The sequence below is a fragment of the Chionomys nivalis genome, chromosome 3, assembly GCF_950005125.1.
Source record: "Chionomys nivalis chromosome 3, mChiNiv1.1, whole genome shotgun sequence".
NCBI lineage: Eukaryota > Metazoa > Chordata > Mammalia > Rodentia > Cricetidae > Chionomys > Chionomys nivalis.
In genome coordinates, this window is record NC_080088.1 from 44,530,643 (window position 1) to 44,556,255 (window position 25,613).

Here is a 25,613-nt window from a genome sequence, read left to right on the forward strand (position 1 = left end):
CCAGGAACTGCCAATTACCCCCTCCCGGGGAGTAGTGGATCCTTATTAATATCTCTGACATTCATGATAGACCATTTGCAGGCCCAGTCTTGTGCAGATCCTTGTACAGGTAAACCACAGGGGCTGTGAGCTCATGAGTGCGACAGTCACGTTATGTCCAGAAGACAGCATTTCACACATTCCTCACCATCCTTAGGTGGTTATATTCCTTCCATCCCTACAGTTGATGCATTCCCTGAGCTTTAGAAGGTGTGAAGTAGATTCTCATTTAGGGATAAACGTTCAAACACCACTTATTTTTACCTTTTCACTTGTTATGAATCTCTGCATTAGCAGAGGCCAACTGCAAAAAGAAATTTCTCTGACTAAGGCTGAGAGCAGCACTAATACACAGGTATAAATATAAATAGCTAAAGACAGTTTGACAGCATGTCCGTTTAGCCAAACAACAGTAGCGGATATTTCCCTTAGCTCTATGGCTTATCAAGCCATGACTTTTCACCAGGTTTCTAGTACTGCCCCCACTCCAAGAAACCCTCCTGTGGATGCAGTCAGCACCATTCATAAAGTGATTGGTTATCTCCTTAATACCCATCCCACTATTGTACTAGTGTACTAGTGAGCACATCTTACCTTGCAGGTAGATGCTACAGTATTCAGGGTGAAACCATTCATGACTGTGTTCCCTCCGCAGCTTCCATAGCACTTTTGGGCACTGTGAAGACAGTCAACAGGAGCAAGTTTTCAACCCAGTCCCAGCTCTCCACTTCGCTATATTCTGAAATGACAGTGGGTGCTGTCTTCAGTCCCAGGGCATAGACATCCAGTACAGGTAGATAGAGAGCAATGGCATGGAGAAAACAATATTGTTTGTGAAGTCTCTAGGCCTACCTTGGCCAAAAGTTAAGTATTTTGACCCTGGGAATTTTCTATAGTGATAAATAGCCTTTGGAAACAGCCTTAGTAGCCATCAATATAAGGCACTTTTATTCAAAATTGATCAAAAATGTAAAAATTTTAATTAACTGACAAAGCAATAGGTTTTTATATGGCTTCTCCATACATCCTTGGTTTAGGTTAGCCCTCCCTCCACATTTTTCTTCCTTGCCCCATGCGAGATCTTCACTACCCTCAAACTCTTTCACCTCTAGTATTCCTCTCCTTTAACGACCTCCTCCCACTTTGCCATCTTTCTACCTCTCTGGCCTCTGAAGAAACTCCAAATGAAACACACAAATCTGAAAACAAGAAGGTAGGACACACATGTTAGAGAAGAATATATGGTTTGTCTTCCTGGGCTCCAAATTAAACACAAATTCATTATTATGCTTTTTTTTTTACAAAGAAGAACTAGTAAATATTTAGTAGAGATCTACAATAAGAAAAGCCTCCCTATATTCTCTCTCTCTCTCTCTCTCTCTCTCTCTCTCTCTCTTTCTCTCCCTCTCTCTTTTTCTCTGTGTGTGGGTTTGCACATGCATGTGTGTGTGTGTGTTTGTGTGTGCATGTGTATCCAGCTCTTGTAAAAAAATATAAAGGATATTGGGTGATGTAATGGTATTTGGCTTTTTACTGATGGCTATTGATCTTTGGACGGCGGGAGCTAACAACAATGGCCATGCTCTTTATAATTCTCTAAACTGTGTAATTTAAATTTGTGTCTGGAGAGAAATTGTTTTGGTTTATCCTCTTTGAATATCTTTGAATATTTGTCAAACTATGGGGAAAGGAATTCTACTCTTCCTAAAAGTGAATGTTAATGGCAGAAATGAAATATTGGTATTCTTTTCCTGACTTCTGACAAAGGGTCAAATTTTGTATAATATTGAGTTTTTGGTACTTGTAGTATTTTTTTTTCTGAATTAAAAATTTAATGATCCAATATAGGCTAAACCCAAATTGACATAGTTAAATTTCTTTATCTTGTATTATATCTACCATTTATACTATTCTGAAAAATCATTATCCTGGTTTGTAATCTTGGAAATTCAATGCTATCTTTTTTAAAAAAGAGAGGGAGGGAGTTAAGGGGAGTTTATAGGGAAGAAAAAGTTCAATGGAAGAATAAAGGGTTGAAAGAGAATAATGGAGAGGTAAATAATACAAAGTGCATTGTATTTTGCATACACAATTATGAAATTATAAAAACATTTTTAAGAAGGAAAATGAAGATGAAATATGTACAATTTTATTAAAATAATTTTGAAAGTTGTCTTCAATGAAATCTTATTTAATCATTTATTCGATTTATTTTGCTTATTTGTTTGTTTTCTGTTTGTTTATGTGTGTGTGCAAATATGTGTGCAAGTGCATGCCCTGTCACATATATGAAGGTCAGAGGATAAGTAAATGGGAGCACTGTGTAAGTGCTGGGGATGGAACTGAAGTCCTCCAGCCTAGCATGAGTGCCATTATCTACTGAGTCGTGTAGCTGACCTTCCAATCTCATTATAACTTTCTCCCAAATTTCCTATCTTCATCTCCAGAGAAAAATACATTTCTGTTGCAATATTGCATAATTACTCATACGTCAAACCTAAATTCAGTCAAATAATTTTCATCTACTTTGCCTGAGTATATTTTACACACATGGGGTTAATAGTTATTCCCAAACCGCATCTCCATAGCAAGAGCAAGTAGCCTTTGTCTTTGATAGCACATACTCTTTCTGTAGGTAGACACAGCATCAAATAGGCATTGAGCATGAAAAGAAAGCATATTCATGATCTCTGATGTGGATAAGAACCTTTATCGGTTGCTCAATCCTGAATCTAAAGCCCTTCCATTATCTGGAACTGTGTTTCAGAACCATTAGTATTAGTCTTTAAATTCCTCAAACACATTTAAAGTCTCCAAACCTTAGGAGGAGGAGGAGGAGGAGGGGGAAGAAGAAGAAGAAGAAGAAGAAGAAGAAGAAGAAGAAGAAGAAGAAGAAGAAGAAGAAGAAGAAGAAGAAGAAGAAGAAGAAGAAGAAGAAGAAGGAAGAAGAAGAAGAAGAAGAAGAAGAAGAAGAAGAAGAAGAAGAAGAAGAAGAAGAAGAAGAAGAAGAAGAAGAAGAAAAGAAGAAGAAGAGGAAGGAAGAAGAAGAGGAAGAGGAAGAGGAAGAACTGAAGCTTATTGCATTGTCCAAGTCTATGTGAAGTTGACGCTTTTGTGTATCCAGTAAATGAAATCTGTAGCCTGTCTGTCACTTATTCTCCTCTGTATAGAACATCAGATGATCACTTGTTAGTATGAGTATTACATGACATGTCAAAATGAATTGCATAGCATGTCCGGTGCCTATAGTTTAAGATCAGCCAACCCAAGCAAACATTTCTTTTTGTGTACTTGGTCCACCTACTTTTCGGGAGAGATGTGTGACTCTAGATCATAACATTTTCTTTCAGATCTCATTCTTCCCTGTGGTATGATTTGGTATGGTTCTCCTATGTCACCCATGCTCTGTTCTATGACCTCATTTGCGTCACTATCTCTTCCTCTCCCTGCCTTGTCTTCACATCCTTCCTGTGACCACTCTTGCCCCTCCACACATTGCTGCCTAAGCAGACTGATAAGTTTCTCACAAGGTAACATCATCTACTGAAAAGGGATGGTTTCAGTTGCTTAACTTCATTCACCCAGAAACTGTAAGGCTTTGATCATGAACCTGAAATAGCATAAGCATATGATGTTGAAATATAATTATGTTTAACCTCTGGAAACAAACATATTTTAAATTACTACACAAGGAAGCAAAGAATGTGAAGATTTGAAAGTCTGGCAGTTTATTCGATGTATTACAAGACCTCCTGGTTGGAACTTTCCCAATTATTGTCTTGAGAAACTGTGCCATTTTTGTCCTCATCAACATATGTATCAGCAAGCTCAAAACTCTACCCAGTGTTACTTCAAATGAGCACAATATTTTTTAGTGTGCCTTATACTGATTTCAAGGCTGATATGTAAATTGTATATATGCATACATTATGTATATGTATGCGTACATTACGTATAATGGCCTTGTATCTACACCTGCAAATAATTTCTTATCATAACTCATTGGTGAAAATGATTTTCTAAGGTTACCCCATATATTTATATAAGTGGTTTAAAATGTAGCATCTGTAAAGCTCAATAAAAATCAATAAAAATGAACTGTGGCATCTGAATCTACGACCTCCCCTTCCTGCCAGCAGTGTCTCTTTTCCTTCTACTCTTCCTCATTCCCCAGAACCCATTCCACAAGTACCCATCCTGATTGCCTGTAGGCCAAGAAATCCCTTAGCTGTTAATTGAGAATTAAGACATTGCTGATAAAAGGTACGACCACTTGCATTAATATTTGCAGTGCAAAAGGAGTCTTAATGGGAAAATAATTAAGCTTTAAAGATTGATATCTCTGATGCAATTTATCCTACCTGGCAATCTGTCAAGTCTCTCCACACAGACAGCTTCTCAGCTGCCTCCTGTAGCCCGGGCTGGCCACAGGTAATTTCTATAACCATCTATCTGGAGTACAGGGTACAAATGGGTCAGCTCTGAATCCTATATGACATAATCTAAAGAAATCTTGAAACTCTCAACTCTCTACAAATTAACTTTCTCTTAGAAGATCTTCCTATAGCTGAGAGGACAACTGCTATCTATGTCGTTTTCTAAATTTGCTAACAGCTTCCCTGCCCATTAAAAATAATTCTGGGATAATACATGTATAATGGGGCACAAAAAGTGGATGTGTGTTTTCTGGTCCTATTTTGTATATAAATATTCTCTTCTCAATGATTTCTGTGACCTAAGAATCTCCTGGTCATACCAGGCAAGACAAAAAGAAGCGTGGCATTGAGAGCAAAGTAAAGAGCAGCCAACTGTTAGAAGTCGAGACCCAGACATGTTTTGAGTTCCAGGCTGAACGGAGCACAGCACTGGATTTTGTCAAGAGCCTAATATCTAGAACAGGTAAACAAGACAGAGATCAATTACAAAAACAGATTCAAGATGATGACAACATTGTGTAGTGGGCCAAAAGACCCCTTTCTTTCTGTGAGACATTCCGAAAGCTCCTGCTTTCCTGAACTTTACTTTCTTTATGTGTCAAGAAAGAACAAGAATAACATAATGAACATGTGGCAGCCGTCTGTGAGATACAAAGTTGTATGCAACGGATGGAGACTGAATTGTTAGTTAAGGGAAGGGAATTGATCAATAAAAGAGATGGGTTTCCCTCATAATTTTTTTCTTCCTTCAAATTCCCTGACCTTAAAAAGAGAAAAAAAAAAGACCCTAGGCAGTCTGACTCTTTGGAGGGAAAAATCCCAGGAGTTAATCTAGATGTCAGAGAGATAGTAAAATCAAACTCATAGTATCTGAGCATTACCTAGATGGTTCGAATCCTGAGGATTTTGGACCCACCCCAGAGCCTCTGAGTACATCTGTGAAAGGCCCAACAATGTCCATGTAGAAGCAACTATGAGATTCCCATGTAGGTGGCTCATGGACCCCTTTAGAAACACTGGAAAGCACATTGACAGGAACCTGAGATACACTGACAGTGTGCTTGCAATCTGGGCAATATACTGACATAATTTCTCTAAAGCGAAAGCAAAAAAAAAATACTTAAATAGCTATATTTAATTTTAAAAGTTAATTATAGTTTAAAATATTTGAAGATTTGAAGTGATTTTATTTCTTTCTGGAGCCATCTGAAGCAGTCTTTTAATACAAGCTACAAAACAAGGCACTAGAAAAAGATACTGAAGTTTATGAAATTCATAGAAAATGTGTTCAAAGGGGTAATGTTTTTCATCATCTTTATAGAGAAGCCGTGGTCTCACTTCAGTGGCGCCGTTTCTAGGAAGTGCTGAAATAATTACAGTCCAAATGACTTGCATTCTAAATACATGATCCTTGGATAGAACTCGGCAACTCTTAAATAAATGGAGAGTGGTATCCGAAGAGATAGGCTTTGCAGTTATCAACTGTCTTGAACAGGCATCCGACAGGATCTAGAATGAAACTCATTCTCAATGAAATGTCTGGGCACTTACTCTGTGCAGCTGCAGTGAGGTACCCCATGATAGAAATGGGATACAAGGTGAAGCTGCAAACTTCCAAGTGAGCTGACTGGTCAGCTACCCGGACTGAGATAAAATGGTTTTAGAACAGGGATGACATATTTTCACACAATGACATTTTTCTCTGATGCCAATAAATGTTTGAGTGCACTTAAGTGCTTTGTTGCGATGCTATATAGTAAAGAAAACTCATAAGCCCAATATGATCCTATGGTAATTATTTATTAGCTATCACCTCTCTCCATCTATTAAAGTTCTCCATATAGACTCTATTAATTGTATTTGTATGAGGAGACAATTTTGAGATTCACGAACATCAGCATCACCTGCTGAAGGAGGAAGTGCTAAAATCGGGACGTTCAGAAATTTCCAGTGACTCAGGCGAGACACTGAGTTTTTCTGGGGTTAAGAAAATATTAAAGAAAAAACGAATTAGGGAAAGAGTGACTTTTATCTACATCCACCTCCTACCATTTCCTATAAGACTCGTCATTTGGATCATTAAAGAAACTCAGGTTGGATCTTCCTTCAAACATTGAAGTTGAAAAGGGCAGGCTCAGAGATTTCTGCATAAAGCTACTCAGCTTCTAATTGCTAACAGAAATACAAGACTCAAAGAGACAATGATAATGACCTTAACAGAAGATGAAGGGTAAGGTTCGTATTTTAGCCCTTGCTGGGGAAACAAGTTAATATTTGTAATCAGTATGAAGAACTTTGCAAAATGAATCTATGGAGTAAAGAACTGATAGGAAAATTCGAGTGAGTGTGCATACAAGCACTGACACCTTCAAGATCCAGTTGCCCTCTTAGAGTGGAGAAAGAGCTTCTCGCAGCCAGCCAAACTCAACTCTCACTGGTTGGAGCAGGGTGAATTGTAACTGCAGTCACCTATAGGGGAAGTGAATGAGGTAAGGCTGAGAGATAATGTACATGCATAGGGCTCACATTGAAACCTCCTCCTGTCCATCCACTTAATTGGGGAATTGGAAATTGTACTTGTTTCATATAATACTGGGGTTTTGTTGTTTTTTGTTTGGTTGATTGGTTTTGGGCTTTTTGGTCTTTTATTTTGGTTTGGGTTTTGTTACTATTCTCCTGTCATTGGCATTGTTGTCTTATTTGCCTATTACTTTGTCTTCATTTATGCCAGAAATGGAAACATCGGAAACATCTCGGAATTTCTCTTTTCCTCTCTCTTCTCTCTCTCTCTCTCTCTCTCTCTCTCTCTCTCTCTCTCTCTCTCTCTCTCTCTCTCTCTCTTCTCTCTCTCTCCAACATACCTTTAGTATTCAGCCACAAGGGGGAGTAAGGCTTTCTCCATACTGAAATTTTAAAATTAATTTGTTTTTAAAGTGCCTTACTATAGCAGTAATACATGATCTATGCTGAAAATGTAAGCAGTGTGTGGTAGCATAAGAAGAGGGGCCCTGCCAGGTGGTGGTGGCACATGCCTTTTATCCCAGCACTCAGGAAGTAGAGGCAGATGGATCTCTGTGAGTTTGGTGCTAGCCTGGTCTATAAGAGATAGTTCCAGGACAGACTCCAAAGCGACAGAGAAACCCTGTCTAAAGCTAGAAGAAGTAGGAAGAGGAGGAGGAGAAGAAAGAGGAGGGGCCCTAAGTGTAAGGAAGATTTTAGCCACAGGCTTCTGTCACTAACAGTTTTATGGTCCATAAATAAAACTGTTGACAGCACTACTTAATCATCATTATCCTTCACATGTAAGCAAGTGTGTCAAAAATTATGTATATGAAGATATTTGTTTCTGTGTGCACATGAATTTGTAAGTGTAAAGAATATATTATAGATAATGTTATATTGTCAATGTGACTAGGTAGCATAGTATTACATATTACATGAATTAAACTGTACATAAACTAATTGCGCAAACAAGAACACAAAGTAAGCACTGAGTAAGCACAAGGCATAATGGTAAAAACTTTGTGATGATCCTTTCCTTATTTTGCTTTATGACTTAGCCAGCTACATGCCCAGACAAATAGAGATTAATTTTCCTGTGTATAGTTTTCTTATGATGACCATCAGATTGCATTCTGTTTTATTCCTTCACATGACATGTTTGAGGAATTTTTCCTGATGCTTTTGCAGATGTCATTCTTACAATGTGCTATCACATTGCATGGATGGAAAGCAGGGCATGTCCTCTCCTAAGAATGTAGGTGCTTCTGGTGTTCTGAACATCACTGCATGGGTCTGGACCCACTAGTCCCATAAGAACATGTGTAGTTAGAGGAGATGTGGCCAAACACTTCCCAAAAATGTCAAGACATCCTTCTGGGGTTGAAGCTTTAGCTCTATAAGTAATGTGATCCCATTGGGTCATAGATATCACAAATCTTTTCTTCATTCTGTCATTTGTATATTTTTTGATGAAAGTTTTATACTATGGAAAAAAAGTTTATATTTTATGTGGTCAAATAATAAATTTCCTTTTTGTGGCTTTTTATTTCACACTTTATTTAGATGCTATCTTCTTCAATTTAATCAAGGTATTATTGATTTGACTTTTAATATACTTATAGATTCTTTTTTTAATTTTGTGGCCTTTAATTCATCTAAATGTGGTTTGGTGCATAAAATGGAAATACTGTTGTGGTTATTGTTTCAAATATAATAACCATTGTTTCAAAAATAATTTCCACAGTGGGACGAGAAGGCAAACCAATATGTGGCTGTTTATAACATCATCTTTGTTACTGTTGCTGCTACAAAAAGACTGAGGAAGCAAAATTTGAAAAGAGCAGATCATTTTGGAACTCAGCTTCAGAAATTTGTTTATGTTTATTTGGCTTCATTGTGTTGTCACTGTGGTGAGGAAAAGAATGGGGTGTGGTGGGGCAAAGCCCTTTACCTCATTGGTGCCAAAAGCGAAAATGAGAGGAAGGGGTTGGGTGGGAAGCATCCTCTTCAAGGAAATACCCCTGGGAACCCATCTCCTTCAACCAGTTCCACTTCTAACATTTCCTACCAGCAAGGAAAGCCCCAGAAAGCTCAAATTCCATGGGTTCATGTAATGTAATAATGAAGTCAGAGTCTTCATAATCCAATCCCTTCCCAAAGCCCCATGTCTGAACATTGAGGGGGACAATGTCATCAACTCAAGAGCTTTTGGGGGCAGCTCAGTTACAAATTATAATTTTACCAATTATAATACACAATTATGATTTTTGTAAGTAGGATCAGCAGAAAGAGCCACATGGCTTAGAAATAAAAATATCAAAATAAACATAATGCAAATTTTTAGGACTTAGAAACAATAGCTAAATGATAGACAAATAATTGTGCTGTGAATATAATAACTGATTCCTAAATCGAAAGAATCAAGATTGCAAAAAAATAAAAGAATCTCCTCTACCTTAGTCTACAAACTGACCATAAGCAAATACAAGTTACCAAATATTTACTTTTGAATTATAAAATAATAAATGTGTAGAAACGATAGGGGAAATGCTGAAAAGGGACTGTTTATATCAGCAACTAAAATGTATTATAAAGCAAGAAAATTAAAGTGGTCACATATAGACAGAGGGATAAACAAAAGACATAAAAATAATACAGAACAAAAAACAGACAGAGGGCCGGAGAGATGGCTCAGTGGTTAAGAGCATTGCCTGCTCTTCCAAAGGTCCTGAGTTCAATTCCTGGCAACCACATGGTGGCTCACAACCATCTGTAATGAGGTCTGGTGCCCTCTTGTGGCCTGCAGACACACGGACAGACAGAATATTGTATAAATAATAAATAAATATTAAAAAAAAAAAAAACAAAAAACAGACAGAATCAGACAAAACCTTAATTTGTAAATAGAAGCATTTAAAATACAATTCGTTCTTAAAACTATTAAAGTTCGAGTTCTATTCTCAAAGCCTTTAATCCATTTCCTTTGTTTTCTACTGCTCTCGTGTTTTGTTTTTGAGACAGGGACTCGCTCTTTTGCTCAAACAATCCAGATCAATGGGTGTAGCTGGTCTCAAACCTGTGGTGATCCTCCTGCCTCAGTCATCCAGATATGCTGGGATTGCAGATGTGATCCATGATACCCATCATTTCCTTTATTTCTATGTGAATTAAATTCAGGACCTTCCTGAAACCCTGATGAGAATGTAAGTTCCGTGGGAGCTGTAGATGACGCCTTTCTCTTTGTCTATACTTCCCGGTTCACCAATGGGCAGGTGCACAGCAGTAGAGACTTGATGACTGCTCATGCTAGTATTCCATCTACAACTTTCAAACCCGCATTTTACTATTTAGGCCTTTTTATTCTAAAGAATCCTACTTTGAATAGTCAATCTTATCTAAAATTCCAAGGTAGCCCATCTCTATCCCCTTCACTCAATGGATAGTTGATTTCTTCTTTCTGTTTATAGTTATTTTCCCCAGAATTTAAGGCCTCAGAAAAGAGTAGAGTGAAGTAGCAAGACACCAGGTATAGTTTGCTCTGGTTCATAGCCCATTGTTTATAAATGCCTTTAAGTATGATACCCAACAGATTCACATACTATCCCTCTCCCTCACCCAGTCCACAGTGGGTCTGACAGCTTTGGCTCCTTGCTCCCTATACAATTTAATTAGAGAGAAGCCTGTAAGGGTGGCCACTTTCTTTCAGTATCCATGTGTCAGGCTGAGAACATCTTGTGTGCTTCTTTCATTTCAGCCACCGAAACTTCCGGTGGCCTTTTTTCTTCCTTTGTTTTTATTTAAAAAGAAGGAGAAGAAATATCCGGAGTCTCTGCTGCATCCCCTTGCCTATCGCCATGGCCGCCTACAAGCTGGTCCTCATCCGGCACGGCGAGAGCGCCTGGAACCTGGAGAACCGCTTCAGCGGCTGGTACGACGCCGACCTGAGCCCGGCGGGCCACGAGGAGGCGAAGCGCGGCGGACAGGCTTTGCGAGATGCTGGCTATGAATTCGACATCTGCTTCACCTCCGTGCAGAAGAGAGCAATCCGGACCCTCTGGACAGTCCTGGATGCCATTGACCAGATGTGGCTGCCAGTGGTGAGGACCTGGCGCCTCAATGAGCGACACTATGGGGGTCTGACTGGTCTCAATAAAGCAGAAACTGCTGCTAAGCATGGTGAGGCACAGGTAAAGATCTGGAGGCGATCTTACGATGTCCCACCACCGCCAATGGAGCCTGACCATCCCTTCTACAGCAACATCAGTAAGGATCGCAGGTATGCAGACCTTACTGAGGACCAGCTGCCGTCCTGTGAGAGCCTGAAGGACACTATTGCCAGAGCATTGCCCTTCTGGAATGAAGAGATTGTCCCTCAGATCAAAGAGGGGAAGAGAGTCCTGATTGCGGCCCATGGCAACAGCCTTCGGGGGATCGTCAAGCATCTGGAGGGTCTCTCAGAAGAGGCCATCATGGAGCTGAACCTGCCAACTGGCATTCCCATTGTCTATGAATTGGACAAGAACTTGAAGCCCGTTAAACCCATGCAGTTCCTGGGAGATGAAGAGACCGTGCGGAAAGCCATGGAAGCTGTGGCCGCGCAGGGCAAGGCCAAGAAGTGAAGGCTCTCAGACAGATTTCTGCCCCGAGACCCTCCTCCCTGCCTGTCTGCCTCCTGCGCCCTTCCCAGCACTCGTCACGTCACTGACTCCATGTTTAGGATCTTAAGTTTAAGTTGTAGCTGCAGATGGGGACCCGTGGCTCCCATTTTTAGTATTTTATCCCCTGCACCCACTCCCTTCATAGAATCTAGTCAGAGTAACATCTCTAGGGTGCAGGTTCTTGGTCCACATCCAGGGACAGTTCCTCTTCCCAGGAGAATTGAGAGGTAGTAATTACAGGTTTCTTAGTCCTTTGTTTACAAGGGTCTGCTTTAGGAGGTCAGGGAGGAACCATGCTGTGGCCTGACCAGTGAGAAGCCTGTCCTGCACTCTTCTGCAGTTAGGTAACTGGGGCTGTAGTCACTTCCTCTCTGAGCCTAAAGGAGCTGCTGGCCCCCGAAGGTTGGGATCAATCCTGTCAAGTCTATGTGTTACATTTACTTTTACAAAAACAGAAGTACATACATACATATTTATCAGTACACAAAAACCCCTCTGAGGTTTCTAGTGGTGATTGAAATAGTCTATGTGGTCACCAGAAAATAAGCCATTCCTCATATCAAGTGGGATAAACTCCTTGTCCTCAAGGGACAGGAGTGTCTCTTACTGTGTGTTAGGACCCCTCTGCCTTGTCTTGTAGAGGTGAAGTGCCCCTTGATCATGTCCACGGTTTTGTCTTTCGCTGTCTGAATCATGTTCCAGCTGCTTGACCCTACCGTGTGGGTCCAGAACTTGTTTTGGGCATACTAAATCTTCTTTTCCAGATCAGTATAATAAAGGAGTGATGTGTAATAAAAAAAAAAAAAAAAAAAAAAAAAAAAAAAAAAAAGAAATATCCGCACGCTGTGGTTTTTTAAATGAAGTGACTTGTCAAGCTGGAGACTGTAGCGGTAATCTGAAAGGCAGTAAATTTAGCGACCCCACTTGCACTGACAGCCTGTCCAGCACTTGAAGCATAAATAGCAGTGGAGACAAATAGCTGCTGTTTTCCTATTAGACTTTGGCCCAATGGCCTCATAGCCTTCCTTCGTGCCTTGGTCCAGTCTGGGCCATCAACTGCTTTAAAAAGCAGGTAGCAGCTCTCCTCTTTGTTCCCACTTGGTTTAGATGTGCGCTCATGAGGCTCCTCCCCAACTGTGATCCACCTGCTGCATAGAAATGTTTAAAAATCCCAGGAAGAAATTGAAAGGTGTAGGCAGGCAGAGGCCTGCAACCCCAAATGAATGTCGCTAGCTAAGGCAACCGCCAGCTTATACATGTTGGTATAAAATGAAGACGCTAATTGCCAGAGCCCTCATTATTGTTACAGTGACCCCTGAGCCTTACCAAAAGTCGTCCACTTTATGTTAACTGGAAACCACAAAAGCATCTGTTAGTTCATGGTTAGACATTTTTCTTCCTGCTCTATACTCCCCACCTTCGTCTCCTCTTTTCATTGCCTGTGTATTGACCTTAAGCAAGAATAGTTCTCTAAATTGGATCGAAGACCTCATTTCAGCAAGGAGTCTGTCCCAGAAAAAGAACTGGAATTTAGGGGTGAACCCAAATGAGACATGTTAGCATCCAGACCTGTAAAGAAGGAATATAGAAGCCAGAAAGGGTGGCCATGTTTTGCTTTGCTTTAATTGCATTTCAAAAGCTTCTTCGGCAGCTTCAGGACTCTCCCTAGCTGAGCTTCCACAGTGCAGCTGCCCTGCTGGGTTTAACACACTCACTTACAAAATGCCAATTGATTTATGTGACTCTTGAAAACAGCAACTGCTGCTCTCATCTCTCTTGATATTTAATCCTCAGCCGTGGCAGAATCGCTAATAACAGGTCGAGTATTGCCCCTGCCGTTTTGATGACAATGGTAAAAGATCTTGGTTGTTGCTGCCTCTGTCCAGCAACTCAAATCTTCGCCTCACTCCCCACCCCATTACAATGTAATCTTGCACACAATCACCATCCGCAGGAATTCTCACTTCTATTGTGTTCCCGAAGGACTCTTCTAAGTATTTTTTTTTTCCTTTTTTATCCAATTTTAACTGTTTGCTTCTTCTGTCCTGCATGCTTGATGATGATGCTGAGGTAGGAGAGCGAAATTGTTTTATGATATAAAGTTTGTATTAGTCCCAGTTTCCCCTGCTTTGGAGAACAAAATCCGAACAACACTTCAATGCCTCTTGTAAAACCTCTCTGATTATATCAGGCCACAGTATATAGCATCATGGGAAAACATGTACAAAAGGGAGCTCATGGGATAAGAGAGAGGGAGTCAAGTTTGCTCTTCTGTAACAATCTCCTTTAAAAAAAAAAACTCCCGCTGGGCGGTGGTGGCACACGCCTTTAATCCCAGCACTTGGGAGGCAGAGGCAGGCGGATCTCTGTGAGTTCGAGACCAGCCTGGTCTACAAGAGCTAGTTCCAGGACAGGCTCCAAAACCACAGAGAAACCCTGTCTCGAAAAAGCAAAAAAAAAAAACAACAAAAAAAAAAACTAACCAGATTCTGTAAGAAATTCCTTCCATGGACAATTCTCCAATGACCCAGTTACCCCCTGCTAAACCACATCTCTTACAAGTCCCACCACCTAATGTCCACACGTGGGAAACCAAAATTTCCAAGACACAAATCCTTCCTTGAGGAGCTTACTAAAAGCACACGTAAACCACAGCTATGATCCATCAGACAGGTGCTATGCATCCCCTTTTCTACTGGTTTCGGCTGCCATTGTTTAGAAACTTAGCATTTATATCCACTTTTATCCAGAATCTCACAGCAACTTGAGATTTTCAAGCAACCATGGACAATACTCCACTCCACAGGATGTCCCGAGAAGACCTCAGACCTACCAATACCAACTGAATCAATGAAATAAAACATCCCAATCTACAAAAGCATCCTTGCTTTATTCCCCAGGTGATATCAACTGCATTTGTACCAGGAAGTTATTAGGTTCTGCAATAGTTTGAATTAAAATGGCCCCCATAAGTCCATAGGGATTGGCACTGTTAGAAGGTGTGGATTTGTTCCAAGAGATGTGTCACTATGGAGTAGGCTTGGAAGACTCAGAAACTCAAGTGGTGAGCAGTGAGTCATTCACTTCCTCCAGTGTGCAGATCCAGATATAGAACTCTCAGCTCCTTCTCTAGCACCATGTCTGCCATGATTCCCACCATGATGATAATGGACTAAACCTCTGAAACAGTAAGACAGCCCTAATGAAAGGTTTTCCTTATAAGAGTTGCCGTGGTCATTGTGTCTCTTTACACCAAGAGAAACCCTAAGACAGCTTCCAACAAACATGAAGTAGAATATTTCTTTGCATTTGAGGAGAAGAAGAAGAAGAAGAAGAAGAAGAAGAAGAAGAAGAAGAAGAAGGAGGAGGAGGAGGAGGAGGAGGAGGAGGAGGAGGAGGAGGAGGAGGAGGAGGAGGAGGAGGAGGAGGAGGAAGAAGAAGAAGAAGAAGAAGAAGAAGAAGAAGAAGAAGAAGAAGAAGAAGAAGAAGAAGAAGAAGAAGAAGAAGGTGTTGACTGCAGTTTTCTGTTTTCTGTCCCACCAGGTCCCACAGATGTTTAGCCCCAAAGAAATCACACAGAGGTCTACATTAGTCATAAACTGATTGACCTAGTAGCTCAGACTTCTTATTAACTATTATAACTTATATTAGCCCATTATTCTTGTCTGTGCTAGCCACGTGGCTCAGTACCTTATTCACTGAGGCAGTCACATCTTGCTCCTTCTGTGTCTGGGTCACAACTGAAGAAAGAGCTTCCCCTTTTCCAGAATTCTCCTGTTTTCATCATCCTGCCTCTACTTCCTGCCTGGTTGTCCCACCTATACTTCCTGCCTGGCTACTGGCCAATCAGCGTTTATTTAAAATATAATTGACAGGATACAGACCATTGTCCCACAACAAACAAGTCTTAGTAAATACTTCAACAGGTTAGATTGAAGTATGTGACCCAAATTCTTACTTTCTGCCCTCGTAGATGATATTTCCACTTCCTCTCTTTGGATCCAGATTTCACCTTGGCATTGTTCTCATCATGGTAGTGCAAGTAGCAGCCACTCAAGAATGGTTATGGAGACTTCTTTGTTGTCTTTTAAGAAACAGTCCTCCACTTTCAAAACAATCACATACAGGTTTATCACAGTGCCAAGAAACAAGTGGCAAATTAAATGAGGCTACTGAGCTGTGAAGGTAGCCGGCAAGAATGAAGACTGGAGTTTGGATCCCTGCTACCGAATGCCAGTTGTACCTGGTAGCCAGCCTGTGATTCTAGCATTCTGAAGGTGGACAGAGAATTCCAAGAGTTGGCTAGACTAGACAAGTAAACAAGTTCTGGGTTCAAATTAGAGACCTTGTCTCGATATATATAAAGTGGAGAGTGACTGAAGAAGATGCCTGATATCATCCTCTGGCCTCTGCAAGCACAAATGTGTACAAGCTCGCACATATACTCACACCCATGCATGTATAAAACACATTTGCACATACACAAAAAGAGAAAAAATGATGTTATGTAAAGGACTTCAGGTAAATGGAGTTTTAATGAGACTTATGAGATTCTATATTTAAAAACCATGTTTCTCTGGAATGAAATAAAAAAGAAAGGAAAGAGGAAGAGAGGAAGGAAGGAAGGAAGGAAGGAAGGAAGGAAGGAAGGAAGGAAGGAAGGAAGGAAGGAAGGGAGGGAGGGAGGGAGGGAGGGAGGGAGGGAGGGAGGGAGGGAGAGAGGGAGGGAGGGGAAGAAAGAAAGAGAGGAAGGAAGGAGAAAGTAAGAAGTGAAAGGGGAGGAGAGGGAAAGGGATGGAAGGGAGAAGAGGTCAGGGAAGAAGGAAGGCACTCTGTGGGAGCAGAAGGATTAATTATCAGGTGGATGCTTGAATGAAGCAAATCAGAACCCATGCTGTCCCTCACATCTGTGAGGGCTGTTCCACAGGTCCTTCTTCTCTTAAGCGAGAAGGCCACTTCCTTTGTGGTTGCCCAGCTGACCCTCATGTCTTTCTCTTGACTTCCAGAAAGCTTATTTGCCCTGGAATCTCCTTGCCAATGGTAAATTCATTGCTCAAGGCTTTGGGGGCTTCTTTGCTTAGTGCTGGCATTTTCATGTGCCAGTGGTTTCTAACGCTAATGGGGGAATTTCTAAAAATAGATGAGCAAGGCCAAATTTTCAAATGCCATTTTTCACACTTACTGCTTTGTTTGGTTCTCTCAGCAAAGAGGTTAAGTGGAGTGTACAGATGAGGCCTGTGTGTTTCCCTGTGTGTCTCTAAGCAGAATTCCATTCATTACTTTGATAACCCCCTAGTCCCCTGAACTCACACTCCTATTTTATACACTGGAGGAAGAAATTCACACTATTCTGGAAAACTATGAACTAAGCAAACTCTAGCTTCCCTCAGCAATGTAAAATGATAAAATATAAATGATAAAAGAATGCTGTACTTAATTCTGATCTTGAACTTCAAAACACCAGAAATCTGGTTTAAACATCAGCCCTTCGTTTCATTATAAATTTGGGCAATTTCCTATACCACTCTAAACCTGTGTCTCACATCTGAAAGGGATGTTATGGATATCATGACTTGATCTAAGATATCTTGAATATTATTGCTCAATGTATTAGCAGCTTGTTCTGAAGCTAGTACTAAGTAGCATCCCATTTGACACCCATTCTGATATCTGGGCTCAGTGAGCACCTTTAGGAGGAGTTCCAAAATAAAGAACTGGACAGAAAAAAAATGGATAGTAGCAAATAAAGTGAGAGACTTTATTAGGGAAAAATACACTTCCAAAGGAGGAACCCGACCTGAGCAGAAGAAAGGGTTGATGGTTCTACAGTGCCCACTGTACAAGGACAGAATTCTGGGTCACATACATGGGCTTTTGGGTGCAATTTTTATAACTCTGTCTTTCTTGCACTTGCTATATGGTATATGCTGTTCTACATAGAGTTCCATACATCCTGTGTCTCATTAGCATCTTGAATTTAAGATTTATTTTATTTTGATGTGTGTGTGTGTGTGTATGTGTTCCTGCACATATGCATGCATGCTTCTATTCTCATACGGATGCAGATGCCCATGAAGGCCAGTAAAGGGTGTTGGATTACTTGGAGATGGAGTAAAAGGTGGTGTGGCTTGTTCAACATGAATGTTAGTAGCTGAACTCAGGTCCTCTGCAAAAGCAGCAAGTACTCTTAGGAACTGGCCCATCTTTCCAACACCAGAATAGCAGTATTTCTTTGTTCTTTTGACTGCCATGACGATTGAATCCAAGGCCTTAAACACATCAGACAAGTGCTCTACTGCTGACCTACATCCTCAGCACTCATCAGCATATTAGATCTCCATCAAGAGGTGTGCATTTCAGTGTTATGAGTTACAGGGCACCTTCAGACTCGCTAGAATGCCTCTGTATCTATGCCAATGACTCCAGCCAGTTTCGGCCTCACCTTTGGGTTTTCTAATTTCCTCTTTGTTAACAGTGTCTTCTCATATGCTAACTATGTAGGCTTTGTGTAAGGTCTTCTGAAACTTACTCACTTAAACCCCTGCCTCAAATCTACACTATTTCATGAACTGTCAATAGGGTCCAACATTTTATTACATCAGTTAATATCAGCTATTCCTGCTTAATATAATGCACAACATGGGTGTAACATATTTATATATAACATATAATATATGTGTATTATATAATATTATTATATTAAAATATACAGCACACATTATATAATATATATATATATATATTCCATGGAGAGCTAAATATAGATGATCTTGATTTTATTCTTAAACCAAGTATCACTGTCAGTATACTAGTGTTCATGCAACAAAGAATTTCAAGACCCAGAACTGAAAAGGATGTGTGGATGGTGACCTCACCTGGGATGCTGAGCTTAAACAATGTCAACTAGCTGATATTGTGTGTGAAAACAAAAATAGGAATTAACTTGGTCTGTCTGGATGCCAGAGAATAAAATCTGGGGTGTTCTTATTTAGTCCAAGCTCATTCATGAAGGCAAAGAAAAATGTGAGAGTCTCCTGGCTTCACACTTGTCACTGGTTTCTGACTACACTCTTGGGGGATGCAGAAGGGAGGAAGTCAATTTGTATGTTCCACTGTTGTGTTTTGCTATTCAAATAAGGAACATTGGTTCTATAGGAGTAACCCACCCCTTCCTGTTCACCCAATTAAAACATCTTAATGGTCCAATACCTCTCAAGGGAGCTCATTCTTCTTTCGTCCATTTGTCTAACACATTCTCAGAATATTCTTGAATGGATCCCTTCCACATGATTGCTGGTTTGTCTTCATTTCCTTCAATGCACCACCATTTTCCTTGTCTGCTTTGATTGTTGTTGCCTCCCATCATTCATCATTCCCTTCCAAGTTGAAAAGTGGGGATGAGAAGCGGTTTCCCCTGGAGGATAGCAGCATTGTCAAATACCAAAGGGCCTCTCAGATGGAATATGAAGCTGAGAAACAAAAACTTAAAAGGATCCAGAGAGAAACCTACTGGAGATATGAGCAAAACGGGGCATCCTTCGATTTGTTAGGTTTTTTCCCTCTTCCTTTTCTTAATATTTTTGTGTAGGGTGTGCAGTGTAGAAATATAGAGAAGGAATAAAAACAGGAACACATAGGCATGTCCTCAGGAATATACACATGAAAGCACAAAAGAAACTATAAGAACAGATACTTGAACAGATGCTTGTTACAGCATTTGAAGTCCACCCAGGAGGCTTCAAATGGCTTCATTGATTTATGATACTTTTTCCTTTTGTGTATGTGTGTGGAAGTTGAAAGCTGGCCTCTGCTGTCATTACTCTCATCTCCAAACACAGATGCATAAAACACAAATATTCACATACCCCACAAGATAAATTTTAGTAGTTTGCATTTCCTTAAACTCTGTGTGTGCTTCTGTTTATAGCTAATGTAATATTTACCACTTATGTGTAAATATTCAAATTTAGGTGAGTAAAGGGAATGCCGTTTCAAACAATTTTCTCCTTAAAGAAAGATTAATATGCTAAGTTGCTTTAAAACTCTTCTTGGAGCACAGAAAGAAATGATTTGTCTATTTCGAAACAGACAAGAGTCCTCTGAATTCTGCATTGCAAAACCGATAAAACACATTTATCAAGTTTCATGAATTGCACTTCTCGAATCTCAAATAAAGAAAAAAGAATTATAAATCTCTTAATGAGTAATAAAGTAGAAGGCCTTTAAAATGTGCTGTTTTATGTCTAACAGAAGAAAAGTTGTCATATCCTAGGAAAAAATTAAGAAGAGCCTACTGTGTTAATTAGAGGGCCAGTGAATTTTCATATTAGGGTTCAATTTAATAATTCTCCCAACCCCTTGTCTCTCTGTCTCTGTGTCTCTCTGTCTGTGTCTCTGTGTCTTTCTGTCCCTGTCTGCGTGTGTAAGGGGGTGGGAGAGGAAGGTAAGAAAATAAGGAAGAAAAGAAGAGGGAGAAGAAAGAAAGAGAAAGAGCTCCATAGAAGTGGATTTAGTTGCAAATGACTGCGTGCTTACAAGGACTAGTTGACCTTGTAAACTCAATTTCACCAAAGCAGATATTGTCCTCAGCATAGCACCTGGTGTCTTCTAATAGGTGTTATTTCTAGCTGCTTTGCCTCCACACTGGGGAACACCAAAGAGAATGCTTTCCTCTTGCCATTAGCTCTGGCCTCCTTTTTCTGACTCTTGAGGACCTATTAAAAGAACTAATAATGCACACCTTGAATAAACAGAGACTAAAGGGGACCATCTTAATTGGGAGCAAGAGATTGAAAGGTAGAGACAGTGAAGAAAACAAAGAGTTATTTGGCCTAGAGCAGAATTATTGCCAGAAGTGCAAAATTAAGCAAAGGGTAATAAACTAAACAGCAGACACCAGAATAAACATAACACCCAATAGAGTGAGCAAAGTGGTTGAGATGTTTAAAATTCAAAAATGTTGAGATTGGCATTTTAAGCAAAATTTATTCAGGGCAGACAGTAACAGACCGGGCTAAAGGAAATATTTAATTAGCAGCTATTGGGCAAGTTCTCCAGAGTTTAAATGACTTCACTTCTGGACTTCAGACGTTTGAAATCTTTGAAAGGACAGAAAATGATGAGGGAATCTTTCAGTGGGTAGTAGCTACAGAGTGTGACTGATGGAGCCCCTGCCTCCATGGGCAGACACGCAACGAGTCAAAGGAAAAGCACAGGAGACTAAGAATTGTACTTTAGCATCTCCTGGCTCACAATTCATGTGGTTTATTGCATGCTTTAAAACAAGAATTGCAGTTGCTGAGACACAAGGAACAGCATCTTGTCAGGCCTGTGTCTGCAGGGGTTCAGCTGGTTACTGAAGCAGTGACTCCACATAGCATTTACATCCTCCAGACATAACAAGCAATGCCCCTGACCAGCCGTTAACAGCAGCACTCTGCCCACTTGCAAAATAGTATTCTATTAGGATCTTTAAAAAGGAATGGTTTTTATGATGGCTTCCATACTTGGCTCCATCCATTCTCTTGAGCTATATGAGGTGTTATAACTATCTCCAGTACCAGCTTCTCTTGCTTAATTCTGTTCAGCTGTGACCCAGCCCATCAGGGCAGCTATGATGAAAAACTGTAGGTGGCTCACAAACAACAGGAGCTTGTTTCTCAAAGTTCTGGAGTTGGGGAGTCTAAGATCAGCATGCCTGCATATACACTGTCTAGTGAGGACTCATTTACTTGTTCATAGGAAGCCTGTTGTATCCTTATGAAGGGGCCCATTCTCATACTCTTATCATCTCCCCAAGATTGAACTTCCAAATTGCATCACATTGTAGATTAAGTTTCACCATTCAAATTGTGGAAGAGCCAACTATTAAACCAGTATCAAGCTATCTCAGTAAGCACTTACTGATTTCCTAATCTATGGAAAACTTCATGCAACTTCATGGGGAGGGTATGTGTAAGAAAGATCCTAGGAGGCTAACAATCTGGAACTTTGAACTTCTAGCAAGACCTGTGCTTCCTGTCCTATTACTCTGAACTAATGAAAAATTCTTGAGTGAAGTCATAGATATAATGACAGGTAATCCTCTTGTGGGCTTAGGCAGAATATAATAGCAAGAATGCCAGAAATGCCTCACTTTCAACTAGAGGATCCAGGAGAAAGAAAAGGGGAAAAGACAAGGTATATACAGAGGTCTTATCCAATATTGTAAATGGGTATCAGCCTGGTTGAAGGAGGGAAAATCTGGTTGAATGAGGGGAAACTCATGTACTTTTTTCTACCATAACTTCTCCACTCTAATGAGAATCTAGCTAGGTCTTATACTCTGGAAATAGAGATAGCACTAGAATGGGGGAGGCTGTCATGGGAGGATAAAGAAAATATACCTCCCTTATGTGTATTATCATGGAAAGAAACCCCCCCCCTTTCCTTCTCACATCATATTAGGGAAGTTCTTCTACAGGTATGAGACTGAAAGATTTTCTGGTGGATCTATCTGATTTATTGACCACTGATCAGGAAAATAAACTAGATTAACTAACATGTGCATTTGGTATATAAGAATTTCAGACCCTAAATCCAGTAAATATGGCATTATTTTCTTTCATTCTTTTAATATTTACCCTCAGAGATTCCCTCTTCTCAAACTAGTAAAGCCTGAGTAAATACTGCCCAAAGTATCTCTCTCCCACAACAGGCTTATTTCTTTAAAAAATAAAATAATATGTAAGGAAGGGATCCATGACTCTTTCTCCTTTTCTTGACATGTTATGAAGATTGAAAAGAATGCAATGTTTCAACCATTCTCAAGCCTATGCCAGTTCTCATTCTCTTACTGAAGATTCCAAACTCACTTAAGAATAAGGTTTGTGAGTGTGGAAGAAGGCTATGGAAGAAATCTGAGAAGTTCTATAGTCATCTTTAACACTTCTTGTAGGCAGTGTTTCTCTGTGTCCTGGCAGCTGCTCCCAAATAACCACTCAAATACTTATTATTAATTATAAATGTTGGCCCATAGCTCAGGATCATTACTATCTAACTCTTACATTTTGAATTAACCCATATTTCTTATCTACTCTCTGTCATGTTGCGGTACCTTCTTTCAATATTGCATGTTCATCTTGCTTCCCTCTGCATCTACTCACAATTCCCAAGACTCTGCCCTTGTTCCTCCCAGCAGTCTCTCTACACTGAAAATCCTGCTTAGCTATCGACGAATCAGCTTCGTATTAAGAAGGAGAGCAATACATTTTCACCGTGTACAGAAGGATTATTCCACAGCTACTTCTTGTTATACTCTATCATAACTCTTAGACCCAATCAAGCGACCTCTCATACATTCTACATGTTCTACATTTGACATCTTGAATATAAATTCCTGCCTGGCTACATGCTTGAAGATGGGGAAGGGGAAACACAGGCAGAAATCATCCATTTGTAAAAAATATCCCAAGATACATCTTAGAGTAATGGTGCAGTACTTTCACCACGAATATGTGCTACCCAAGATACACTAATCCAAACCAAATAATTTTATATTATTACTGTCTATTCCCTGTTTCAGTTACTTTTCTCAAAGCTTGGTGGTTGGGGATTTGAAGCTTCTAGTGTTCCCAAGAGTTGTGTGATAGAATGTTACCAAAGAGGTCCTATGTTCTGCTGGGAGTCTAGTTAGCAGATTTGAAGCTTGGTTGATATACTGAAACAAAGAGTTCATGTCCATGCTGGCTGGATGTTATGTTGATTTGGCCATTAGGGGATTTTTAGAAAAGGAACAGCTTGTGGCATTTGAGCAGAGTCATTAATTGGTACCATTTAGTGTAGCATGACGAGAAGCAAGATTCCACTATGGGGGCAGGACTGTTTTAACACCCTTCCCAGCTGCTCTGTGCTAACCCAGTGTGCAATGGAATTGTGCATTTGGATGAGTGAGTGATGTAGAATTTAAAGGTCACAAATCTTCTATCTAAACTAGCTAAGTTCTCTCATTGTACACCATGTTTTTCCCCTTTAATGCCCCCCAACTTTTTTCTTCTTTCAATCTATTCAAGAAAAAAAATGTTTATTTTATCAATTAGGTTCCATAAGAGAATTTAAAAGGCTTCCTATCTAGTTTTTCTTTATGGAAACAAAAACATCCTATTTTGTAAATTTTTGCAAAATGGGGCCTCTCTGTCTCCAGTTCCAATAGTTAATCCCATGGGTGTGTAGTTCCCTACACTCGGACTTAATAGCAGAGTCTATCACCAAACACACCCTCAGCTGCACATTCCCAGGCTTGAAAGCCTGGATGGTGATATCAAAAAGACAACATAGTGTCAAGACAAAGATTAGCACAGGGTTTAGTTTTAAAGGTTTATATTATATCTATTTTTAAGTGTGTGTGTGTATGTGTGTGTACGTACATGCATGCACACACAACATGAATGTGGGAGTGCAGATAAAAGCTAGAGGAAAGCATCAAGTTCCTGGAAACTGGAGTCATAGGTGCTGTGAGCTTCATGATGTGCTGATATTTGAACTTGAGGCCTATGAAAGACCAGCAAGCTCTTTTTCATACTGAACTGTCTTTCCAGTCCCGGCACATCATTTTTGTGGAAAACAAGATTGATATAATCAGAAGACTGGTGTTTGTCACGAGCAAGTCATTCTCTTTCTAATAGCTACTGTGGTGTAAGAGCAAAACTCATAGTGTAAGGATGACAACAGTGCCTCATGAGTATCTCTGGTGATTCGTGCTCTCTTGCCCTTACCTGTTGCAAACACTTCGTCAATGACCGACAAATATGAATGTGTCAGCACTCTGACTTCCTGTCTTCTTGTTATCAGGACAGTATTGAAAAGGGACGTGTGTGGTCCCTGGAGTCCGCAAAGAACAGATTCAACATTGCTTCTGGGGGTTTAATTCAGGATCATGACCTTGTATGGCTTCATTCTCTTCCAGCTCCCATTTCCCCATTCTCTACCTGCTTTTCAGAAACTTTGTATTTAATCAAGTTCAGAAAAAACTTTTTCTTGGGGTCTGTGTCTATAGAATTTGACCTCAGACAAAGCATGTTGTCAAATTATTGTAAAACCGTTCTGATTCATTGTTTCTCTTTTTTAAAAAAAATGGGGGGAAGAAGCAATCTGCAGCATATTTTAGACTTAGGAAAAAAATCATGCAATTGTCTGTTTTTTCAGGAAGAGAATTTGAAGGAGAAGAAGAATATCTGGAGATCCTCGGCATCACTAGGGAGCAGTCAGGCAAATATGAGTGCAAGGCTGCCAATGAGGTCTCCTCTGCGGATGTCAAACAAGTCAAGGTCACTGTGAACTGTAAGTACAACAGCAGCAGGTGTTCCATGCTCAGGGCGCACCTTCTCTTCCAGAGAACTCTACAGATTCCGTTATCGAAAGCTCCTAGCATTTCAAGCAGGTGTTCCTTTGGCCAGGAACGCACATTTATACACTGGACACTTCCAAGGGCGAGACTTGGCCTTTGAATTTGATAAATCAACTCTTCTGATTCTAAATATAACCACTGATACATTTCACAAGAGCCTTGGTCTTTTATTCAGACTGTGAAATTAAGAAAACATGATCAGACACCACTCAAATTTCTGGCAGTCACTGTTGTAGAGTCTGTGGATACCAAGGTCAAATTACTTTGGGAAAAGCAGCAATCCCTATCTACTTTAGCTGGAATTTTTATCTTAATGCATTGTTTGTCAGAAGAGAATAGCCCCAAGATTATATTTTATCCTCTGCTATTTAACTAATTGGCACTGGGAACAAATTCAAGCTCATTTGGTCAGATACTGTGTGTCCCTGATGGCTAACAGGGATGCCTGATAAGTTAATTTTGATTATCTATTTCTCCTAAAGCCTGGGCATTAGAAATGAAGATTTTACTAAGATGCATAGGTAAGTGGGCATACTTTGAACCTGTCAGATAAAAGGTTTCTTAGATGTAGTTCAAAGCGGAAAGAGGGAGTAA

At 40.1% G+C, this 25,613-nt stretch overlaps 2 protein-coding genes across 3 annotated transcripts in view; both read left to right on the forward strand.

The window, feature by feature from the left end:
- The window catches only part of Lsamp (limbic system associated membrane protein), a 635,169-nt gene that overhangs the window by 561,197 nt on the left and 48,359 nt on the right, over positions 1–25,613 (forward strand). For both annotated transcript variants that reach the window (XM_057763641.1, XM_057763642.1), the window contains exon 4: positions 24,818–24,952. In XM_057763641.1, coding sequence (XP_057619624.1) covers positions 24,818–24,952 — 135 coding nt within the window. The remainder of the gene's footprint in view (positions 1–24,817; positions 24,953–25,613) is intronic.
- Positions 10,808–12,418, forward strand: LOC130870794 (phosphoglycerate mutase 1). The gene has a single exon (XM_057763643.1). It carries the CDS (start codon positions 10,832–10,834, stop codon positions 11,594–11,596), a length of 765 nt encoding a protein of 254 aa, XP_057619626.1. The 5' UTR covers positions 10,808–10,831; the 3' UTR covers positions 11,597–12,418.